General features: G+C 38.8%; 1 protein-coding gene across 3 annotated transcripts in view; it reads right to left on the minus strand.

The window, feature by feature from the left end:
* The window catches only part of DENND5A (DENN domain containing 5A), a 93,941-nt gene that overhangs the window by 48,875 nt on the left and 25,684 nt on the right, over positions 1-19,382 (minus strand). For all 3 annotated transcript variants that reach the window (XM_065943755.1, XM_065943753.1, XM_065943752.1), the window contains exons 2-3: positions 2,629-2,700; positions 1,751-1,860 (exon numbers count right to left, since the gene is read on the minus strand). In XM_065943755.1, the coding sequence (XP_065799827.1) occupies positions 1,751-1,860; positions 2,629-2,700 (182 nt within the window). The remainder of the gene's footprint in view (positions 1-1,750; positions 1,861-2,628; positions 2,701-19,382) is intronic.

A 19,382-nucleotide genomic window follows, 5' to 3' on the forward strand; every position in this document is an offset into this window, starting at 1 on the left:
GCTTGGAGAATTTAGGTAGGTGGTCAAGCATGACAGCATGTATTAGGAGATGATGTTAGAAACATCTAAAAACCAGATAGACGCAACTTCATACCTAAAAATAAACCAAGTTTTAGACTCTACCAGCTCACAAGATTCTGTCATCAACAAAATCTTCTCTTTTCAGAGGAAAAAAAAGGGGGGAGGGGGGAGATGTTCATTTCATACAATGCAAAGAGATGACACAATCAGGATAAAGATGTACTTTTTTCACTGTAACTCAGACGGGTTATATAAACAAACTGAATAGCTAATCAAACTGACCTGAATCAATCAGTTTTCATTTTCTACTTTTCCACCAACCTGGTCATACACATGGACTTTGAGGAGCCAGGGTTAACAAGTACAAGGAGCTACATTATGGTATTTCCATTATTCTTGAACTTGACTTCTCAAAGCCTAAATGTTTCTAGAATATACCATGTTAAAAGGAAATAAGCACCAGACTAGGAGTCAAAACATTTGAGGCTCTCTAGACTCAGATTCCTCTCCTGTAAAATGAAGATAATACTGTTTACTCTGCCTACTTCACAGGCTTATTGTGTCCATCAAACAAGATCATCCTCACAAAGCTATTAAAAAATAACAAAAGAAGTACAAAGATGTGGTCAAGGGCAGAGTTCTGGAACTAGTATTTAAGCTTATTCAAACAGTTCCTTAGCCATGTGACTTGAATACATTACCTAACCTCTCTGGATCTTAGTTTCCTAACCCATAAAATATGTTTGTCTGTGTTTATTTAATATTATCTACATGAAGGATTTCATTTTTTGCTGTTTAGTTACTAGGTCATGTCCAACTCATTGCGACCCCAGGGACTGTAGCCCAACAGGCTCCTCTATCCATGGGATTTCCCAGGCAAGAATACTGGAGTGGATTGCCATTTCCTTCTCCAGGGGATGTTCCCAACCCAGAGATCAAACTCACATCTCCTGCATTGGCACATGCGTTCTTCACCACACAGCCACCAGGGTAGCCCACGTAAGGGGTACTATGAGAATTAAATGAGTTAATTCATGTAAAGTACTTATTACAGTACCTAGCATAAGTTGAATACTTAATAAACGTTATTCATGGTAGTATTCTTCTAGAGATTAAAAATGCTGCCCTATCTGTGTACTAAGTCACTTTAGTCGTGTCTCTTTGCGACTCCATGGACTGTAGCCCACCAGGCTCCTTTGTTCATGGGATTTGCCAGGTAGAACAGTGGAGTGTGTTGCCATTTCCTCCTTCAGAGGATCTTCCCAACTCAGGAATTGAACCCATGTTTCTTAGGTCTTCTGCACTGGCATGCAGGTTCTTTATCACTGGCACCAGCTGGGTGCTAAAATTACACTAAAATAAAAAGATTTATTTCTGCCATATTACTCAGATATATACAGTACAAATTAAGAGGAAACTGCTTTAAATCTCATCATACAGTATCAATGCTATAAGCAACTAACAGCTCAATCTCACAAAAAAGTTCACTAGCCCAATACTAAGTACTTGTCTGACTCAACAGAAGCACACTGTGACTTTTGGTATATCTGATATATTCTGAGTATGTGAGACAGTGATCAAAATGCAGAATCACGAACAACAAGCATATTACCCCATCTTCAGAAGTTACTGATACTTGGTGGAATCACAGCTACCATAGTCTGAACTGACAATCCTACTGTAAATTACTCTGTAAATTATCTCACACTTGCAGCTAACAAATACTAACCATTCCCACTGCATCTTGGTCAAAGGGATTCCAGTCCACATTCTCAGGATATCGTGCAAGGACCTTAGACTTGAATGTTCGTCTTAATGGTGTCTGCTCAAAATTTTCTCCTGCAAGAAAAAGAACGAAGCAAATCATCTCTACAAAGTCCCTTGAAATCACAGGGTTATGAATATCTGAGCTTGGCAGTCCAGCAAGGTACAGAAATGAAGGCAAAAGGGTTAGTATGTCAACCATCTAAGAACAGGAAAGGCATTACGGTTATTAGATTATAGATCAGTAAAGAAGCTGGAAGCGTTTAGCATGGTTAATACTGGACACTGCTAGATACCTTGGCTTTTCTTTAAAATGAAATCATTACTACAAATCCAATAGTTAATCTTATTGGGAGAAGAGGGGAGAAAACACAAGGAAAGATGAAGGATTATATCATTTTTCCCCCCTAAAAGCAATATTTACTTTGGTAAAAGTCAACTAAAAACATGACAGAAGCATAAATTATTTTAAATTCAAAATAAAGTATGCATTTCTATGATCTCTGAAAAAATACAAGGGGGATTAAAAAATTCAAGAACATTAAGAAAGTAGACTTCAGGATAAATGAGTTACTTGTCAATTGAGAATCATTTGAAATTTCTGAAATCCTCCTTTGTTTCCTCCGTCCCCTCCTAAAAACACTAGAGTACACAGAAATAAGAACATTGAGGAGGAAAGAGGAAGAATCAAAGAACCCACCACCTAGAAGGACAGGAATACGAAAAATCTATTGGTCGAAAAAGGCGTAAGAAAGTTAGAATGTCAAAGGGTACAAAACGCCACTGGAGAGACTTATATAAGGGCCACCAGAATGCTATGGGTGTTTTCAACTTTGTTTTTACCTTCAGTTGTACTTGAAATGAAAGGGCTGGCACCATCCCTGGCTTTAGAAGCCTGTATGTACTGGCATAACGCTACATGATAAATAAAATAACACAGGATTACAATAAAGCAATGTTATTCAAACTTTTTTGACCATGACTCCAGTATGAAACAAAGTTTACATCATGAAGCAATAAACACATACATGATATGTATACATAAATTCACTTAAAACAAAAATTTCACCCAAAAAATACTTACCCTTACTACATGAGATGTCTTTTCATAATTTCTACTGTATATCATTTAAAACCAAAATGCTACCTGCAGACCTATTAATGGCCACGATTCACAGTTTGAAAAACATTACAACATAGTATAATGGGATAAAGGGCTCAACAGATGTTAAGGTACTACAAAGCCACTAGTGCTTTCTCTGAGAGTATACCACCAAATACTGCTTTTCCCAAGGAATGAGGGAGAAGGGGACAAGTTAAAAGGACCTAAATATTTCAAACATAATAAATTTACTAGGAATCATCGGAAAATATGTGGGAAACATGACCAAGGACAATTCAATTGAATTGCATATCTATTTACTGAGTAATCATGTTAAACAAGGGCCTTAGGTACTGTGGAGGATAGAGATGAACCACCTATCCTCAAGAACCGTTCCATCAAACGTATATGAAACATTCTATAGAAAAAAGAACATACACGAATAACAATTTGGAGGGAGGTTATTAGGTGGGAGGCTCCAGCTTATGTGGTCTATCCATTCAGAGCACACTTGCACAGGATCCTGTTCATGTGCTCTAGCTGACAGAATAAATTCTGCTCCAACTAACATTTTTCTAAGTTGGCTTAGAACCCCCGGAGGCTGGTGATTATTAAGGAAGATGCAGTTCTCACCAACACAAGATTGGGATGAACCTAAAGTCAGATAGTCCTTCACTTTAAATCAGCCTAGAGGCGTCTTGAAAGCTTCTGGGGGAAAAAAGTTTATATTAATTCTAAGGCACCTGTTCCAGAAACTAATAATCATTCCAGTCAGAAAGTTACTGCTTTTATAATTAAAACCTCCACTTCCATTTTCTGTCAGGTTCTGTCCATCACTGTCATCATAAACCCACTTATTCATAATTTTCAACTTCTGACAAGGCCCCACCTTCTTTCTGTTAATAAAGCAAGTTCTACAATTTCAATTTCTCTCACATCCAATCTCGTCTTCCAAACTGATTTTTCTGAAACTCATATCTAGCAAGTTTCATTTCTCAAAATACATTTGGTAATCTTCACTGAAGAAAATTTGCAAAATCAGCAGGCAGCTGGTGATATTGGAAGCAATGCAACAAAGCCCTACAGCTATGTCAAGCAAGTCTCAGAGCTTTCACTAACACCTGCAGAGTGCAAAGAGCCCACCATGCAAGCCTGCACTCACTGTACAAAGTAATTAAACTGCAAGCAGCTGACAAAAGATCTTGTCTACATTCTGACATTCTCAGAATGTATTTTTAAACTGTATCCAATTCTGAGAGAAGATAAACTATTTCCTCCCCATAAGCTTCTTTACTTTTAATTGTCAGTTTTCTCATTTCTTTCTTAGTAGGCTAAAAAATCCCCTCAGTAAAAACCACAAAACATCTGAACATACACAGGAGTCAGGGCGGTTAGCAATGTCCTATATGAAAGTCTTCAGAGAAAGACATTTTCCTCAGATGGCTATGAGGTACCCCCTAAGACCTAAAGAGCATTCAAAAGATGGAACAGGGGACTATTTAGGGGGAGAATTTCAAAGCAGTGAGATGAAGAATGGAGCCAAAAGTGAGCATGATGAGCTGACCTGGAGTGTAGACAAAGAGAAGGAGGAAAGCTATGATTACAGACGTGGTCTTCAGATCCTCTGTCCCCACCACCACCTCTCCACCTCCTGCTTCTTCTTTAAACAAGTTGAGTAAAGAAATCTTGTTAAATAGTCAGGTTCTGAGTAAACGCACAGCAGATAGTGCCTCTTAGACAAAATCCTGCTGTGTATTAGACTGAACCAGTAGCAGGAGCATAGTATTTTCACTGCAAGGGGAAAGAGGATGTGTAAAGAATAGGTATGAGGGCCCTGAGACCAAATCATGTTCATTATAGACACCATATGAAGTGTCATAAAGTAATAAGAGGAAGGAGATCACAAACTAAGATCTTTTTATTAAAAACAACTTAATCATTCATCATTTACTGAGGGCTGAGTTTTTCAGAGAATAAGCAACACACACATATTGCCTCAGGAACATCTAGATAGCCCTACCTCCTCAAATCTACACGTGTCATAGGTCCCTTAAATCCTCAGTTATTTAGACCTCTGGAAATTCAAACAATACCAGGAATATGACATCACAACCACAGCTGTTCCATTGTCCTATAAACAACAACTAATTATTTGCCCAACACAAATGTCAGCAGGTCTGAACATCAAAACTAAAACCCATTTCTAACAACTGAAAAATTAGTCAACTAGGTATCAGTCTATCTTTGTGCATCTGCCCCCTGGAAAGTACAGTTCAGATAAAATCACAACAGATTTTCTTTAAAAGCCTGCATGCCTTACAAGGACTTCTAATAGGTTCTTTGTTTACTTGTCCTGCTTTGGCCAAGCCAGAAACAAACCGACATTTGTATTGCTATTAGCCTCTTGGTACTAGCTTGATTTGAATAACCCTGAATGAGGGATGCTGATGCTGATAAGCTTCAAAGGAACCCCTAAACTCTGCAATGCTTTACAAATTTTTGTAGGAAGACGTCTGCATTTTTCTGGGGAGAAAACACAATTTCTATCAGATCCCAAAGGATTTCATGACTCAAAAAAGTTAAAACCACAGCTCCAAATATTTCTAATTTGGGCAGAAAATATTTTGACCACTTAAAAGTTAACCTACATGAGCAGGCTTTCACACAGTCTAAAATGAAATACACATACTACTAAATAACTGCTTTCCAGGTTGATAACGACCCAAATTAGGACATTATTTTCTCCATTCTTACCATGAAAAGCCTATGTTGATTGCTTCATGTGAGCAAGTTAAAATAGAAGATATCCTCAAAACTTCTGTCTGAAGTCCAGGTCATCAGAAAATGTTCATCAAGACCCCCACATTTATATTAAACTTATTATGTTTGTGTTTTTAAATGGTAGAGCAGATATGAAAAGGTAGGTCTACCTGAGGAAGACCCAAAATAGTTAAATCTCAACCTGGTTTATGCTGAACCACCTAACTTCTGCAGATCATAGAGTTAACTTAGATTCAAGCAAAATAAAAGTAACCATTACTTCCTGGGAAACTATTTATAGAATACATCTGTTATACCTACATCTTGGATTAGATACACCAAATAAAATGAGTATTTCAATTTCTAAACTATCAGTAGTCAGAGTTGGGATACACTAAAGGAGCTTTATATACAATTCGAAGTTTAAAAAAAAAAGCTAAGAATATTTTTATATCTGGTCCCTTGGAGGACATAGGGAGGATAATATACATATCGGTGAAACTAAAAAAAAAAAAAAAAAACTGACTTTGTCAAAAGAGTAATTTATATCTAGTTTGATGGAAGTTCTACTTCCAGCCATGGCAGAAAGTCTCCTATGACACCAACTCTCTTGCAGATAAACTACAAACTCCAGACAAAATATAAGAAACAACTACCCAAAGGTGTGCGTGTGTGTGTTAGTAGCTCAGTCTTGTCTGACTCTTTGTAACCCCATGGACCATAGACCACCAGGCTCCTCTGTCCATGCAATTTCCCAGGTGAGAATACTGGAGTGGGTTACCATTCCCTTCTCCAGGGCACTGTTCCACCCAGGGATCAAATCCGGGTCTCCTGCACTACAGGCAGATTCTCTACAGTCTGAGCCACTATGGAAGCCCATCCAAAGGTAATAGAGAACAAAAAATAGGCAGATTATAAAAGCAGATGGAGGGTCAACTCTGGGGAAAAGGTGATAACACTGGAAAAGAGTCCCCTTTTGGCTAGGCAGGTCCGAGTCTGTGCCATGAGAGGTGGCTAAAATTCAGATAAAAATCCAGTCTTATTAGCTTAAAGAACCAGAGAACAGACTTTAAAGGCAACCACAACAGCTGAGAAGTGAGGGAGGGAAATGCCAAGGAGAGCCAGCGAGGGGGTACCGCTAACTGTATAAATACTGCTCAAGTCTCTGACTGATCCCTGAACCATAAGTGCATGGAACAGACCCTAAACAACTAAATTAGGGCTAAAAGAACTGAACTGAGATTTAAGCTGCTGCTCACTGCTGGGAAACGAACAAAATTCAATGTTCTCTGGAGGAAAGTGACAGAATTCAGAGTCTCTATAACACACCATACACAATGTCAAGGACACAATCTAAAATTGTTTAGCATGTAAAGAAACAAGAAACATGACCCATTCTCAAGAGAAGAGTAAAAAGAAACTGACTTTGCATTGACCCAAATGTTTGGCTTAGCAGTCAAAGATTTAAAAGAGGGGTGTTCATAATGAATGAAAAGCCAGTAAATCTCAGCAAAGAAATAGATACTATAATTAAATGGATGGGAAAAGTAGAATGGAGATGCAGAAGAGTTCCTGAACTGAAAAACAAATCAACCACAAAGTAACCAAACTGTAAAACAGAAAGAAAAAAGATTAGAGAGAAAAGGGGGACCAAGGGAAGGAAACCAGAGATACGGGAGACAGCAAGTCTAACATACATATAATTGGAGCCCCAAAGGAAGGAGCAAATGAGGTTAAAAAGAATATTTGAAGAAATAATGAAGAAAAATTTCCCAAATTTGGTAAAAGATATAAATTTACAGAGTCAAGAAGCTCAGTCAAGAATTCCAAGCAGGATAAATACCAAGAAAATGATATGCAAACAAATTCTTGAAAAAAGAAAATTTTTAAGAGAAAATCTTGAATGGCACCAAAGAAAAAGAATACATTACATTAAGAAGAAAAATGATTGAAATTACTACTGCTTTTTATCAGAAAGAATAGTGATTATAAGACATGGAAAACATTCCACATATAATAAAAGAAAAAAAAAAGCCTTGTCAACCTAGAATTTTACAAACAAAAATCCTTCAAAAATGAAGGCAAAAATGAACACATTTCAGGTAAAACAAAGCTGAGAGAATTCACTGCTGCAGACCTGCACTTACAAGAATGAGAACAGGTTATACAGTGTATGATTTCATTTATATAACATTCCTGAAATGACAAAATTATAGAAATGAACAGATCGATAGTGATTTTCATTCATTCATCACAGAAATGAATGATCAGAAGTCAGGAATGGGTGGAGGGAGGCTATAAAAGCACAACTCCAAGAATTCTTGTGGTGACGGAACTATCCTGTATCCTGACTGTACCAGGATGTTAATACCCTGATATTAACATGTGTCAATGTTAATACACTGGTTGTGACAGTATACTACAGCTTTTCAAGATGTTACCATTGAGTAAAGGAAACTGGGTAATCTCCCTGTATTATTTCTTACAGCAGTATAACTGATTCTACAACTACCTCAAATAGAATGTTTAATGTATTTTAAAAGTGTATTTTAATTTTAAAAAAGTGTTTTAATGTTTTAAACAACCTGCCAAGGTTTTAAAGCAGAAGCTGCAGGCAACACAAATCCAGGGTTCAAAGCTATACCTGGGACAGAGTTCTTTGAAGACAGCAATGTTCTCCCTCTCTCCAGGCTGAAGACAGAAGCGTCATATAAACTGCCTCTCCTCACCACAACACCACCAATCCTATAAGGTCTAATTCACATTATCTACAGCAAGAGTGATGAAATTTTTTTCCCTAGGAATGGATGCATGCATGCGTGTGAGCATGCTCAGTCGCCCACAGGCTCCTCTGTCCATGGGATTACCCAGGCAAGAATACTGGAGTGGGTTGCAACTTCTTTCTCCAGGGAATCTTTCTGACGCAGGGATTGAACCTGATTCTCCTGCATTGGCAGGTGGGTTCTTAATGACTGAGTCATCAGGGAAGTCCTTGGGAATGGATATAATCAGATGGTTATGCTATCCTTTGCACAGTGACAACCTGGGATGTCCTAAAGCTGATCATGTCAGTGACGCTGGTCACCAATTCAGTGCTACTCATGCTACAGTCAATTTCTTTCCTGCATTAAAAGATTTCACTACATTTTTCCTGTTACAAACATTTCTCAAATTGATTGCCCAACTGAATAGTTTTATTATTACCAACTTATTCTCAGGTTTTTAGTGCATGTTGAAAACCAACTATTGTATCCTCGATTCACTTACTGCCCCAGTATCTCAATTTTCCTTGTCTTCTAGATAATTTCTGAACTTGTGCACAAATCAGAGATCACCTTCTGTCAACTCTAACAGGGCACAATGTAGAAAGAGAAGGAAATGCAAATTTCTAACTAAATTAACTTGTTATTACTTTTAGATGACTACTTCATTACTATCAGCACTTTTAAAATAGCGACAGCTTTAAAATAACGCAGAGTTTTGGTAGCTAAAGAAAATCATCTTACAATGCTCACATCACTGTCTTCCTTCTCTCTTGTACACACAAAGTTGAGGTAAATTCACAGCCTGTACTTTGGCCCCCCCATCACCAGATGACTGTGGTGCTCAGGAGACAGACACTCACAAATATCCAGAATGTAGATAGTGAGCTGCCCCCCATCTGGACAAGCCATAGGCCTCTTCTAAGGCACTATTAACCCAGTAAAGCTGTTCACCAGGCTTTCAAAGAAAGAACAACAGAAACCATCTGTTACCCCTATGTGTTCCCCTGAGGCAAATTTGTTCACTTTCTCTCTCAATGTATTTTCTTTGTTAGACTAACTTTAGATTTGTACACATGGCCACTATCTTTATTGATGCTTTGCCTCCTACTTGATATCATCAGGGCACCACACCTAGTCCAACTCATGCAATTAGTATTCTTAAAATGGCTGAACTTCTCACATACCCAATTTCAACAAGACACTGAGATTTGAGAACCTATCTAAAGAGGACTGCTCCAGACCACAGATAAGACAGAATTTAGGTAGCAAGGCATCAGGTGCAGACACTGCTTCCCTTTCAGCCCAGCTGAATACCCTGCAGGGGACACATCTGTTGAGCTAACATATTGAACTAAGATATGTAATTTGCTGGTGTTTAGTGGGGGAAGTAAAAAGGTCTCAAATTCATGGTATTTCAGGCCAGTCTAACAAACCCAGTCCTGTGAGCTGGAAATACACATACTGTTCTAAACAGAGTGAGGGCTCCCAGAGGCTACACATGTGCATACACTGGGGCACTTTTCTCTAAAAGCTGGGCTGTCCAGAAGACCAGGCTTAGGCAAACCCACTGGATTAGAATCTCTAAGAAAGAAGTAGCAGAGGACAAATCTGAGCAACAGTTCCCATGCTCGCAATACCAAATTTTAAAATAAGCAGTCTAAATTGAGTGTAAGAAACTAGGGTAGAAGGCAGGAGAGAGGGTCAAGGTCCTACCTTGACTACCAGTTGTACGACCCTTAACAATTTACTGAGTTTTGTGGATCTTAACTTTCCTCGACCGAAAGATTTTTTTAAAAAAGTGGAGAACTCGTTGATGATCTGTAAAGGTTTTTCCAGCTCGATCATTCCATGACTTAATGACTACTGGGTCTGACCAAGCACGGAAATCCTACCTCTCAAATTGTGAGCATTGGTTATTCCTCTGTTGCCTCTCTCTTCCCCAAATCCTACTGAAACAATAGCAGAGGTGGGGAAGCATAAACCTACAGAATGAAAAATTGAAGATAATCTCCAAAAAGCTAGGAACTTGTGGCATCAGGTACTTATGGAAGCAGGGATTCAGATGGGGCTAAAAACAGAAGGACTAATTGAAAGTCTATTTAAAAACCAGCTGGCATCAACTCACGAACAGATAATACAAAACGTTGTATAACTACACAATGGAACATTATTTGGCTATAAAAACAAATGAAGTACTGTTATATGCTGCAATACAAATGAACCTTGAAAACGTTATGCTAAGTGAAAGAAGCCAGACACAAAAGGCCATATGTTGTGCAATTTCATGTATATGAAATGTCCAGAATAGCCATATTCATAGAAACAAAAAGTAACACCAGGGGACGGACAGCTAATAGCTATGTAGTTTCTTTTGGGGATGATGGAAATGTTCTGGAACTAGAGAGTGTGATGGTTGCACAACACAGTGAATACACTAAAAACCACTAAAGTCTACACTTCAGAATGGCACATTTATGTTACATGAATTATATCTCAATTAAAAAAGAAAAGAACCAGCTGGACCCCATCCCATCCCACCCCACCTCACCCCACACCTTTCCCATTCCACCGGGCTCCTCCATTGCAGAAGAAAAAGGAAAGTTTATCCTTTACAATGGGTAAATAAAACAATGAGTGGAGAGGGCAAAATGGGTGATGGTGGTCAGAAGCTACACACTTCCAGTTATAAGATAAGTTCTGGGGATGTAATTCACAGTGTGGTAACCACAGTTAACAATTCAGTTCAGTCACTCCATTGTGTCCAACTTTTTGCGACCCCATCGACTGCAGCAGGCCAGGCCACCCTATCCATCACCAACTCCCAGAGTTTTGCTCAAACTCATGTCCACTGAGTCGGTGATGCCATCCCACCGTCTCATCCTCTGTCGTCCCCTTCTCCTCCTGCCTTCAATCTTTCCCAGCATTAAGTCTTTTCTAATAAGTCAGTTCTTCCCATCAGGTAGCCAAAGTATTGGAGCTTCAGTTTCAGCCATCAGTCCTTCCAATAGTTAACAGTATTGTACTATATATCTAAAAGCTGTTAAGAGAGTAAAAGTTCTCATCACAAAGAAGAAAACTTGCAACTATGTCTGGTGATAGATATGAACTAGACTTACATGATCATTTCACAGTATATATATAAAGAATCTGCCGGCTAGTGCAGAAGACATGGGTTCAGCCCTGATCAGGGAAGATCCCACACGCCACGTGGCAAGTAAACCTGTGCACCGTTAACTCTTGAGCCTGTGCTTCAGAGCCTGGAAGCTTCAAATACTGAGACCACACGCCACAATGACTGAAGCCCATGAGCCACAACAACTAATGCCCACGAGCCACAACGACTGAAGCCCACGTGCCCTGGAGCCCATGCTTGGCAACAAGAGAAGCCACCATAATGAGAAGCCCGCACACAGCAACTAGAGAGTAGCCCCCGCTCTCCACAACCAGAGAAAGCCTGTGCAGCAACGAACCAGCATAGCCAAAAATAAACGAATAAATAAAATTACTTTTAAAAATAAAAATAGGGAAATAGAAATTTTACATACTGAACATTGAGACCCCCAGAGCTCTTCCCTTGGCCTCTCTTCAAGAAACCCTTGGCTCTCAAGAAAACTGGCAGCAAGGATCATGACTTCAAGGCGGAGATCTGAGGAGCCTTTTACGTGAACCTGACCAGCACAAGAAAAAAGACCCAGAGATACTGGTGGCCCAGAGAAAAAACTATGTAGCCAAATCAATTCTATAGTTAACCTCTCAGTAACCAAACCCCACCTATGAACACAGAGCTTCCCAATCAGCTTCCTGGTGCATTATTCTTAGATGTGAATGTATAGCCAGAGATCATGAGGCATTTGGGGAAAGACTATGATTAAAGAAAGACATGAAGGGCTTCCCTGGTGGCTCAGATGGTGAAGAATCCACCTGCAATGCAGAAGACCTGGGTTTGATCCCTGGGTTGGGAAGATTCCCTGGAGGAGGGCATAGCAACCCACTCCGGTATTCTTGCCCAGAGAATCCCCATGGACAGAGGAGCCTGGCAGGCTATAGAGTCCATGGGTGGCAAAGAGTCGGACACGACTGAGCGACTAAGCACAGCACACCCAATCGATCAATTAATGCAACTCTGAGGAAACAGAAAATTATATAGAAAAAAAAGTTTCAAAAATACTATTGATCAGGCTTACAGGCAAGAGTACCTCAGTAACAAGAGCACAACTAATACCGAGATCTTGGTTCCTAATATTATTTTCCAGTAAAACAACTTAAGGCTACTTAGGGAAACAGCTGGTTCTTTAACTGAGCAGGAAATATACAGGAGGAGCCTGGAGCATCTTGTAGTGCCAAAAAGTAAGGAAGTATTCAAAAAAGTCCCACAGTGATTCAGGCACATCGGACACAAGAGCCCACTGAACCATCTTCCAAGGGCCAAAACTAGAATAATTTGAACAAAGTAAATAAGCTGAGGCAATTTCCTGGTGCTCTAATAATTAGGACACCATGCTTTCAGTGCTGAGGGCCAGGGTTTGATCCCTGGTCTGGGAACTAGAATCCTGCAAGCTGCTCAGCACAGCCAATAATAATAATAAAGAAGTTGAATTATAACCCAAGGAATAAAATCAATATCCATGAGTGATGAGTGATACTAATATAAATAAATCATTAAATAAATAGAGGGAGAACAGACAAATCTCATGTGCAGAAAAATTCCAAATAATTTATGTAAATAAATACTCTGCTCTCAAAGAGGTGGAAAATAACTCCCCACTCCTTAAGTATGGGCTGCTCACAGGAAAAATCTGACAAACACTACCAAATGTGACAAACCTGATTAACATTGGGAAAATCTGATAAATGCTACCAGGATATCAAGATAAATGTCAACATTGGTAAGTCATGTTCAGAATATGTGTGTATACATACCTCTGTAATCTTCCTCTCAAAACACCATAATCCCAGCCTAATCAAGTAGAAAAATACCACATAAATTCCAATTGAGGGACATTCTACAAAACAGTTGACCAATATTCTTAAAAACTGCTGAAGTCATCAAAAAGAAAATAAGCCAGTTGAACGGTTATAGCTAAAAGAAGCCTAAGCAAACATAGCTACTGTTTATAATACGGTATCCTGAATGGGAATAGTGGAACAGAAGGAGAGTTATGCAAAAACTAAGAAAATATGACTAAAGTATCTAGTCAGTTCAGGAAGTCTAATATCCAAATAACAGAATCCCATAAAGAGAAAATAAAGCGCAAGATCAAAAAAATAATTCAACAAAATCTTCCAGAAATGAAGTGCCATGAATTCCGAAATTTGAAAGTGCACTTCAAAGATCTAGCAAAGTGGATGAAAACAGATCCACACTTTAATTAATAACGTGTCAATACTGGCTCACTAATTGTGACAAATGAGTGTAATGATATTACTATTAGGTGGCAATTGCCTGTGAGGCATACAGGAACTTTCTGTACTATCTTCACAACTTTTCTGTAAGTTTAAATCTATTCTAAAATAAAAAGTTTATTTTAAAGATTTTAAAAATTACATTCCATTTAAACAAAAGGCTGTCCAGAATAAGCAAATCTACAAAGACAGAAAGTAGATTTGTAGTTGCCTACATTGGGGGGATATTAACTTCATGGTATGTAAATTATATCTCAATAAAGTTGCTTAAAAAGAGAGAGACAACAGCAAGCTTTGTGGAAATTTAAAAGACTGTCTGCCAAAACTAAATTAACCAAGAAAGATGTATATATGAGATACAGGAAACTGGATCTACCACAGAAAAGTGTCACAAGTATAACTTCAAGATAAAGTAAAAGGACAACCTAAGGTATTAATATTAGATGTGCAATAGGCAAGCCAAGATTTCCAATAAAACAGATTGACAAAGCTAGAGCAAGGATCCATAGTTTGTATCAGATTCTCAAAGGGATCTGGGAACCAACAACTTCCTTAAGTTAAAGTATTCATCACATATCTCACTCAAGAGTCAAACCATAACAAACTCCTATAACAAAAAGAATATTTCAGATGTTGCAAATCTCAAAGAGAAGAAATACAGAGAGTAATAAAGATTAATACAGTTTTCCTAATTAGATATGATCATGCAGTGCTCGCTTCAGCAGCACATATACTAAAATTAGATATGATCATGTAGAAATAAGAAAGGAAACTGAGGCACAGTTAAAGCACTCAAGAAGCCTTGTGAATGTCACTTCAGATGAAACTTGGTAACTGACTCTACAGAGCTTAAGACAGCCTGAAGATAGTGGTATTTTATTTAATTTTGTGACTTCTGTCCCACCAATCTCAAAAAATAAAATGATATATGATAGGAAAAATCATATAAAAAATTTAAATCATAAAAAATAACATAAAAACAAAGAAATAGATGTCCTTAAGTACCTATAACTTTCCCATAAATTGCAAAAAATGATAGTTTGCTTACTTGATTTTTTATTGAAGTGTAATAAGCATGGCAACATACTCCAGTATTCTTGCTTAGAGAATCCCCATGGATTGGGGAGCCTGGTGGGCTACAGTCGATGGGGTTGCAGAGAGTCGGACACAACTGAGCGACTAAGCACACACAGTTGATTTACATTTCAGGTACACACCAAAGTGACTGTTTATATATGTGTGTGTATGCATATGTGTGTGTGTGTGTTCTTCAGATTCTTTTCCATCATAGGTTACTACAAGATACTGAATACTACTCCCTGTGCTGTACAGTGTGTTCTTGCTGTTTATCTATTTTATATATCGCCGTGTGCATCCATCCCAAATTCCCAATTTATCCCTCCCCCCCATTTTCCCCTTTGGTGACCATAAGTTTATTTTCTATGTCTAGGAGGCCATTTCTATTTCGTAAACAAGTTCATCTGGATGTTTTTTTAGATTCCACATATAAATGATATATAATATTTGATATTTGTCTTTGTCTGACTTACTTTACTTAGTATAATTGTCTCTACATCTATCCACGTTGCTGCAGTTTAATTCAGTTCAGTCACTCGGTTGTGTCAGACTCTTTGCGACCCCATGAACTGCAGCATGCCAGGCTTCCTTGTTCCATCACCAACTCCCGGAGCTTGTTCAAACTCATGTCCATCAAGTCAGTGATGCCATCCAACCACCGCATCCTCTGTCATTCACTTCTCCTCCTGCCTTCAATCTTTCCCAGCATCAGGGTCTTTTCCAATGAGTCGGTTCTTCGCATCAGGTGGCCAAAGTATTGGAGCTTCAGCATCAGTCTTTCCAATGAATATTCAGGACTGATTTCCTTTAGGATTGACTGGTTGGCTCTCCTGCTGTCCAAAGGACTCTCGAGAGTCTTCTCCAACACTACAGTTCAAAAGCATCAGTTCTCCAGCACTCAGCTTTCTTTATAGTCCAACTCTCACACCCATACATAACTACTGGAAAAACCATAGCTTTGACTAGACGGACCTTTGCTGGCAAAGTAATGTCTCTGCTTTTTAATATGCTGTCTAGCTTGTCCATAACTTTTCTTCCAATGAGCAAGCATCTTTTAATTTCATGGCTGCAGTCACCATCTGCAGTGATTTTAGAGCCCAAGTCTGTCACTGTTTCCACTGTTTCCCCATCTACTTGCCATGAAGTGATGGAATCAGATGCCATGATCCTAAGTTTTCTGACCATATTGCTGCAAATGGCATTAATTCATTCTTTTTATGGCTGAGTACTATTCCATTGTGTATACATGCTACATCTTCTTTGCTCATTCACTTCTCAAGAGACATTTAGGTTGTTTCCATGTCTTGGCTACTGTAAATAGTGCTGCTATGAACGCTGAGGTGAATTACAATGTATTTTTAAGTAATTCAACACAGAAACAATTATGGAAAGAAACACACAACATATTAAACATGACTAAGTTACTTCTGGGCTCCCCTTGTGGCTCAGCTGGTAAAGAATCCACCTGCAGTGCATGAGACCTGGGTTTAATTCCTGGTTTGGGAAGATCCCCTGGAGAAAGGAAAGACTACCCACTCCAGCATTCTGGCCTGGAGAATTCCATGGACTGTATAGCCCAAGAGGTCAAAAAGAGTCAGACACAACTGAGAGACTTTTACTTTCAAGTTACTTCTAGAATGCTGGACTATGGGTGATTGCTATTTTTTATGTTTTTATCTACTTTCTAAATTTCCTACTTTGAGCACATATGATCTCAAGATAAACAGATTATAGTAAAAAAAATATGCATAATAGCACGTTTCTCTCCAGTTGGTAAGAGATTCTTTTCAACTTTGATTTATAATACTAACTTATTCCTAATTTCTATATTGCAAAACTTACATGTCTTAATAATATTAAAGTACAGGATTAAAATAAAAACTCGGGATTCCCCTGGTGGTTCAGTGGTTAGGACTCCATGCTCCCAAGGCAGGGGGCCTGGGTTCAATTCCTGGTCAGAGAACCAGATCCCACAAGCCACTACTAAGACCCGGCATAGCTAAATAAATAAAAAAATAAAAAAACAAAGAAAAACTCTTCCTATTTACATATACCAATTTAAGGGTGAATATTAGAAGACTAATAGATCATGTAGTTCTTTTAAACCAAAGAAACATGTATTAAAATAGTTCCACAATATTAACACAGTATTTGAAAACTGAAATGAACAAAACTTAAAATTTAACTCAAAGCCGAAACAGTTGTAGGAGTCCTGACTCATCACCTACAAAAGGGACTAGCATAGCTATATTACTCACTGACAGGAAAAAGGAGAACCAACATCACTTCCTGCCTTGTTACTAAAATTCCTCTTAGGAGGAAAAAGTATTTGAAATTCATGACCCAATACTACCTTACAGTGAAAACTCTACCAAGACTCTAAGTTCAGTATCCAACTAGGTTCAGTTTCCAACTAAACTCAGCATGGTTCTCCCTACCCAGACTACCACAAGTGAGTAAAGCATGAACTGCAGCAAACCAGGCTTCCCTGTCCTTCATTATCACCTGGAGCTGGTCAAATTCATGTCCACTAAGTCGGTGATGCCATCCAGCCATCTCTTCCTCTGTCTTCCCCTTCTCCTTTTGCCTTCAATCTTTCTCAGCACCAGAGTCTTTTCTAGTGAGTCAGTTCTTCGAATCTGGTGGCCAAGTACTGGAGCCTCAGCTTCAGCATCAGTCCTTCCGGTGAATATTCAGGGTTGATTTCCTTTAGGATTGACTGGTCTGATCTCCCTGCAGTCCCAGAAACTCTCAAGAGTCTTCTCCATCACCACAATTTGAAATCATCAATTCTTCGGCATTCAGCCATCTTTATAGTCCAACTCTTACATCTGAACATGACCACTGGAAAAACCACAGTTTTGACTATACAGACTTTTGTTGGCAAGACGATGTCGCGTTTTTAATATGCTGTCTAGGTTTGTCATAGCTTTCCTTCCAAGGTGCAAGTGTCTTTTATGACTGCAGTCAACATCCACAGTAATTTTGAAGCCCAAGAAAATAAAATCTGTCACTGCTTCTACCTTTTCCCCTTCTATTTGTCATGAAGTGATGGGACTGGATGCCATGATCTTAGTTTTCTTAATGTTGAGTTTTAAGCCAGCTTTTTCACTCTCTATCACCTTCATTAAAAGGCTCTTTACTTCCTCTTCACTTTCTGCCATTAGGGTAGTATCACCTGCATATCTGAAGTTGTTGATATTTCTCTCCTGGCAATCTTGATTCCAGCTGTGATTCATCCAGTCTGGCATTTCTCATGATGTACTCTGCGTCGAAGTTAAATAAGCAGGGTGACAATTTATCGCTTTGCTGTACTCCTTTCCCAGTTCTGAACCAGTCCTTTGTTTCATGTTTGGTTCCAACTGTTGCTTCTTGATCTACATACAGGATTCTCAGGAGATAGGTAATGTGTTTGGGTATTCCCATCTCTTTAAGAATTTTCCACTGTTTGTCGTGATCCACAGAGTCAAAGGCTTTAGCCCAGTCAATGTAGCAGAAGTAGATGTTTTTCTGGAATTCCCTTGCTTTTTCTATGATCCACCAAATGTTGGCAATTTGGTCTCTGGTTCCTCTGCACCGCCCCCCCCCCCCATTTTTTTCTTTTTATTTTAACTGGACACTAATTACTATACAATATTGTGGTGGTTTTGCCATACATTCACATGGATTAGCCATGGGTGTACATGTGTTCCCCATCCTGACCCTCCTCTGCCTTTTCTAAGTCCATTTTGTACATCTGGAATTTCTCTGTTCACATACTGCTGAAGTCTAGCTTGAAGGATTTTGAACATAACCTTACTAGCATTCAAAATGATGGCAATTGTCCAGCAGTTTGAATAGTCTTTGGCACTGTCCTTCTTTGGGATGGAATGAACATTGACCTTTTCCAGTCCTGTGGCCACTGTTGAGTTTTCCAAAGTCGCTAACATACTGAGTGTAGTACTTTAACAGCATGATCTTTCAGGATTTGAAATAGCTCAGCTGGAATTCCACGACCTCCACTAAATTTGTTCATAGTAATGCTTCCTAAAGTCTACTTCACATTCCACGATGTCTGGCTCTAGGTGAGTGACCACACCATTGTGGTTATCCAGGTCATTAAGACCTTTTTTGTATAGTTTTTCTGTGTTCTTATCACTTCTTCTTAATCTCTTCTGCCTCTGTTAGGTCCTTACTGTTTCTGTCCTTTATTGTGCCCATCCTTGCATGAAATGTTCCCTTGATATTTCAAATTTTCTTGAAGAAATCTCCAGTCTTTCCCATTCTGTTGTTTTCCTCTACTTCTTTGCATTGTTCATTGAAGAAAGGCTTCTTATCTCTCCCTGCTATTCTCTGGAATTCAGCATTCAGCTAGGTATATCTTTACCTTTCTCCCTTGCTTTTCACTTTCCTCAGCTATTTGTAAAGCCTCCTCAGACAATCACTTTGCCTTGCATTTCTTTTTCTTGGTGATGATTTTGGTCACTGCTCCCTATACAATGCTAGGAACC

This window comes from Muntiacus reevesi, chromosome 9 (assembly GCF_963930625.1).
Source record: "Muntiacus reevesi chromosome 9, mMunRee1.1, whole genome shotgun sequence".
NCBI classification, from domain to species: Eukaryota; Metazoa; Chordata; class Mammalia; order Artiodactyla; family Cervidae; genus Muntiacus; species Muntiacus reevesi.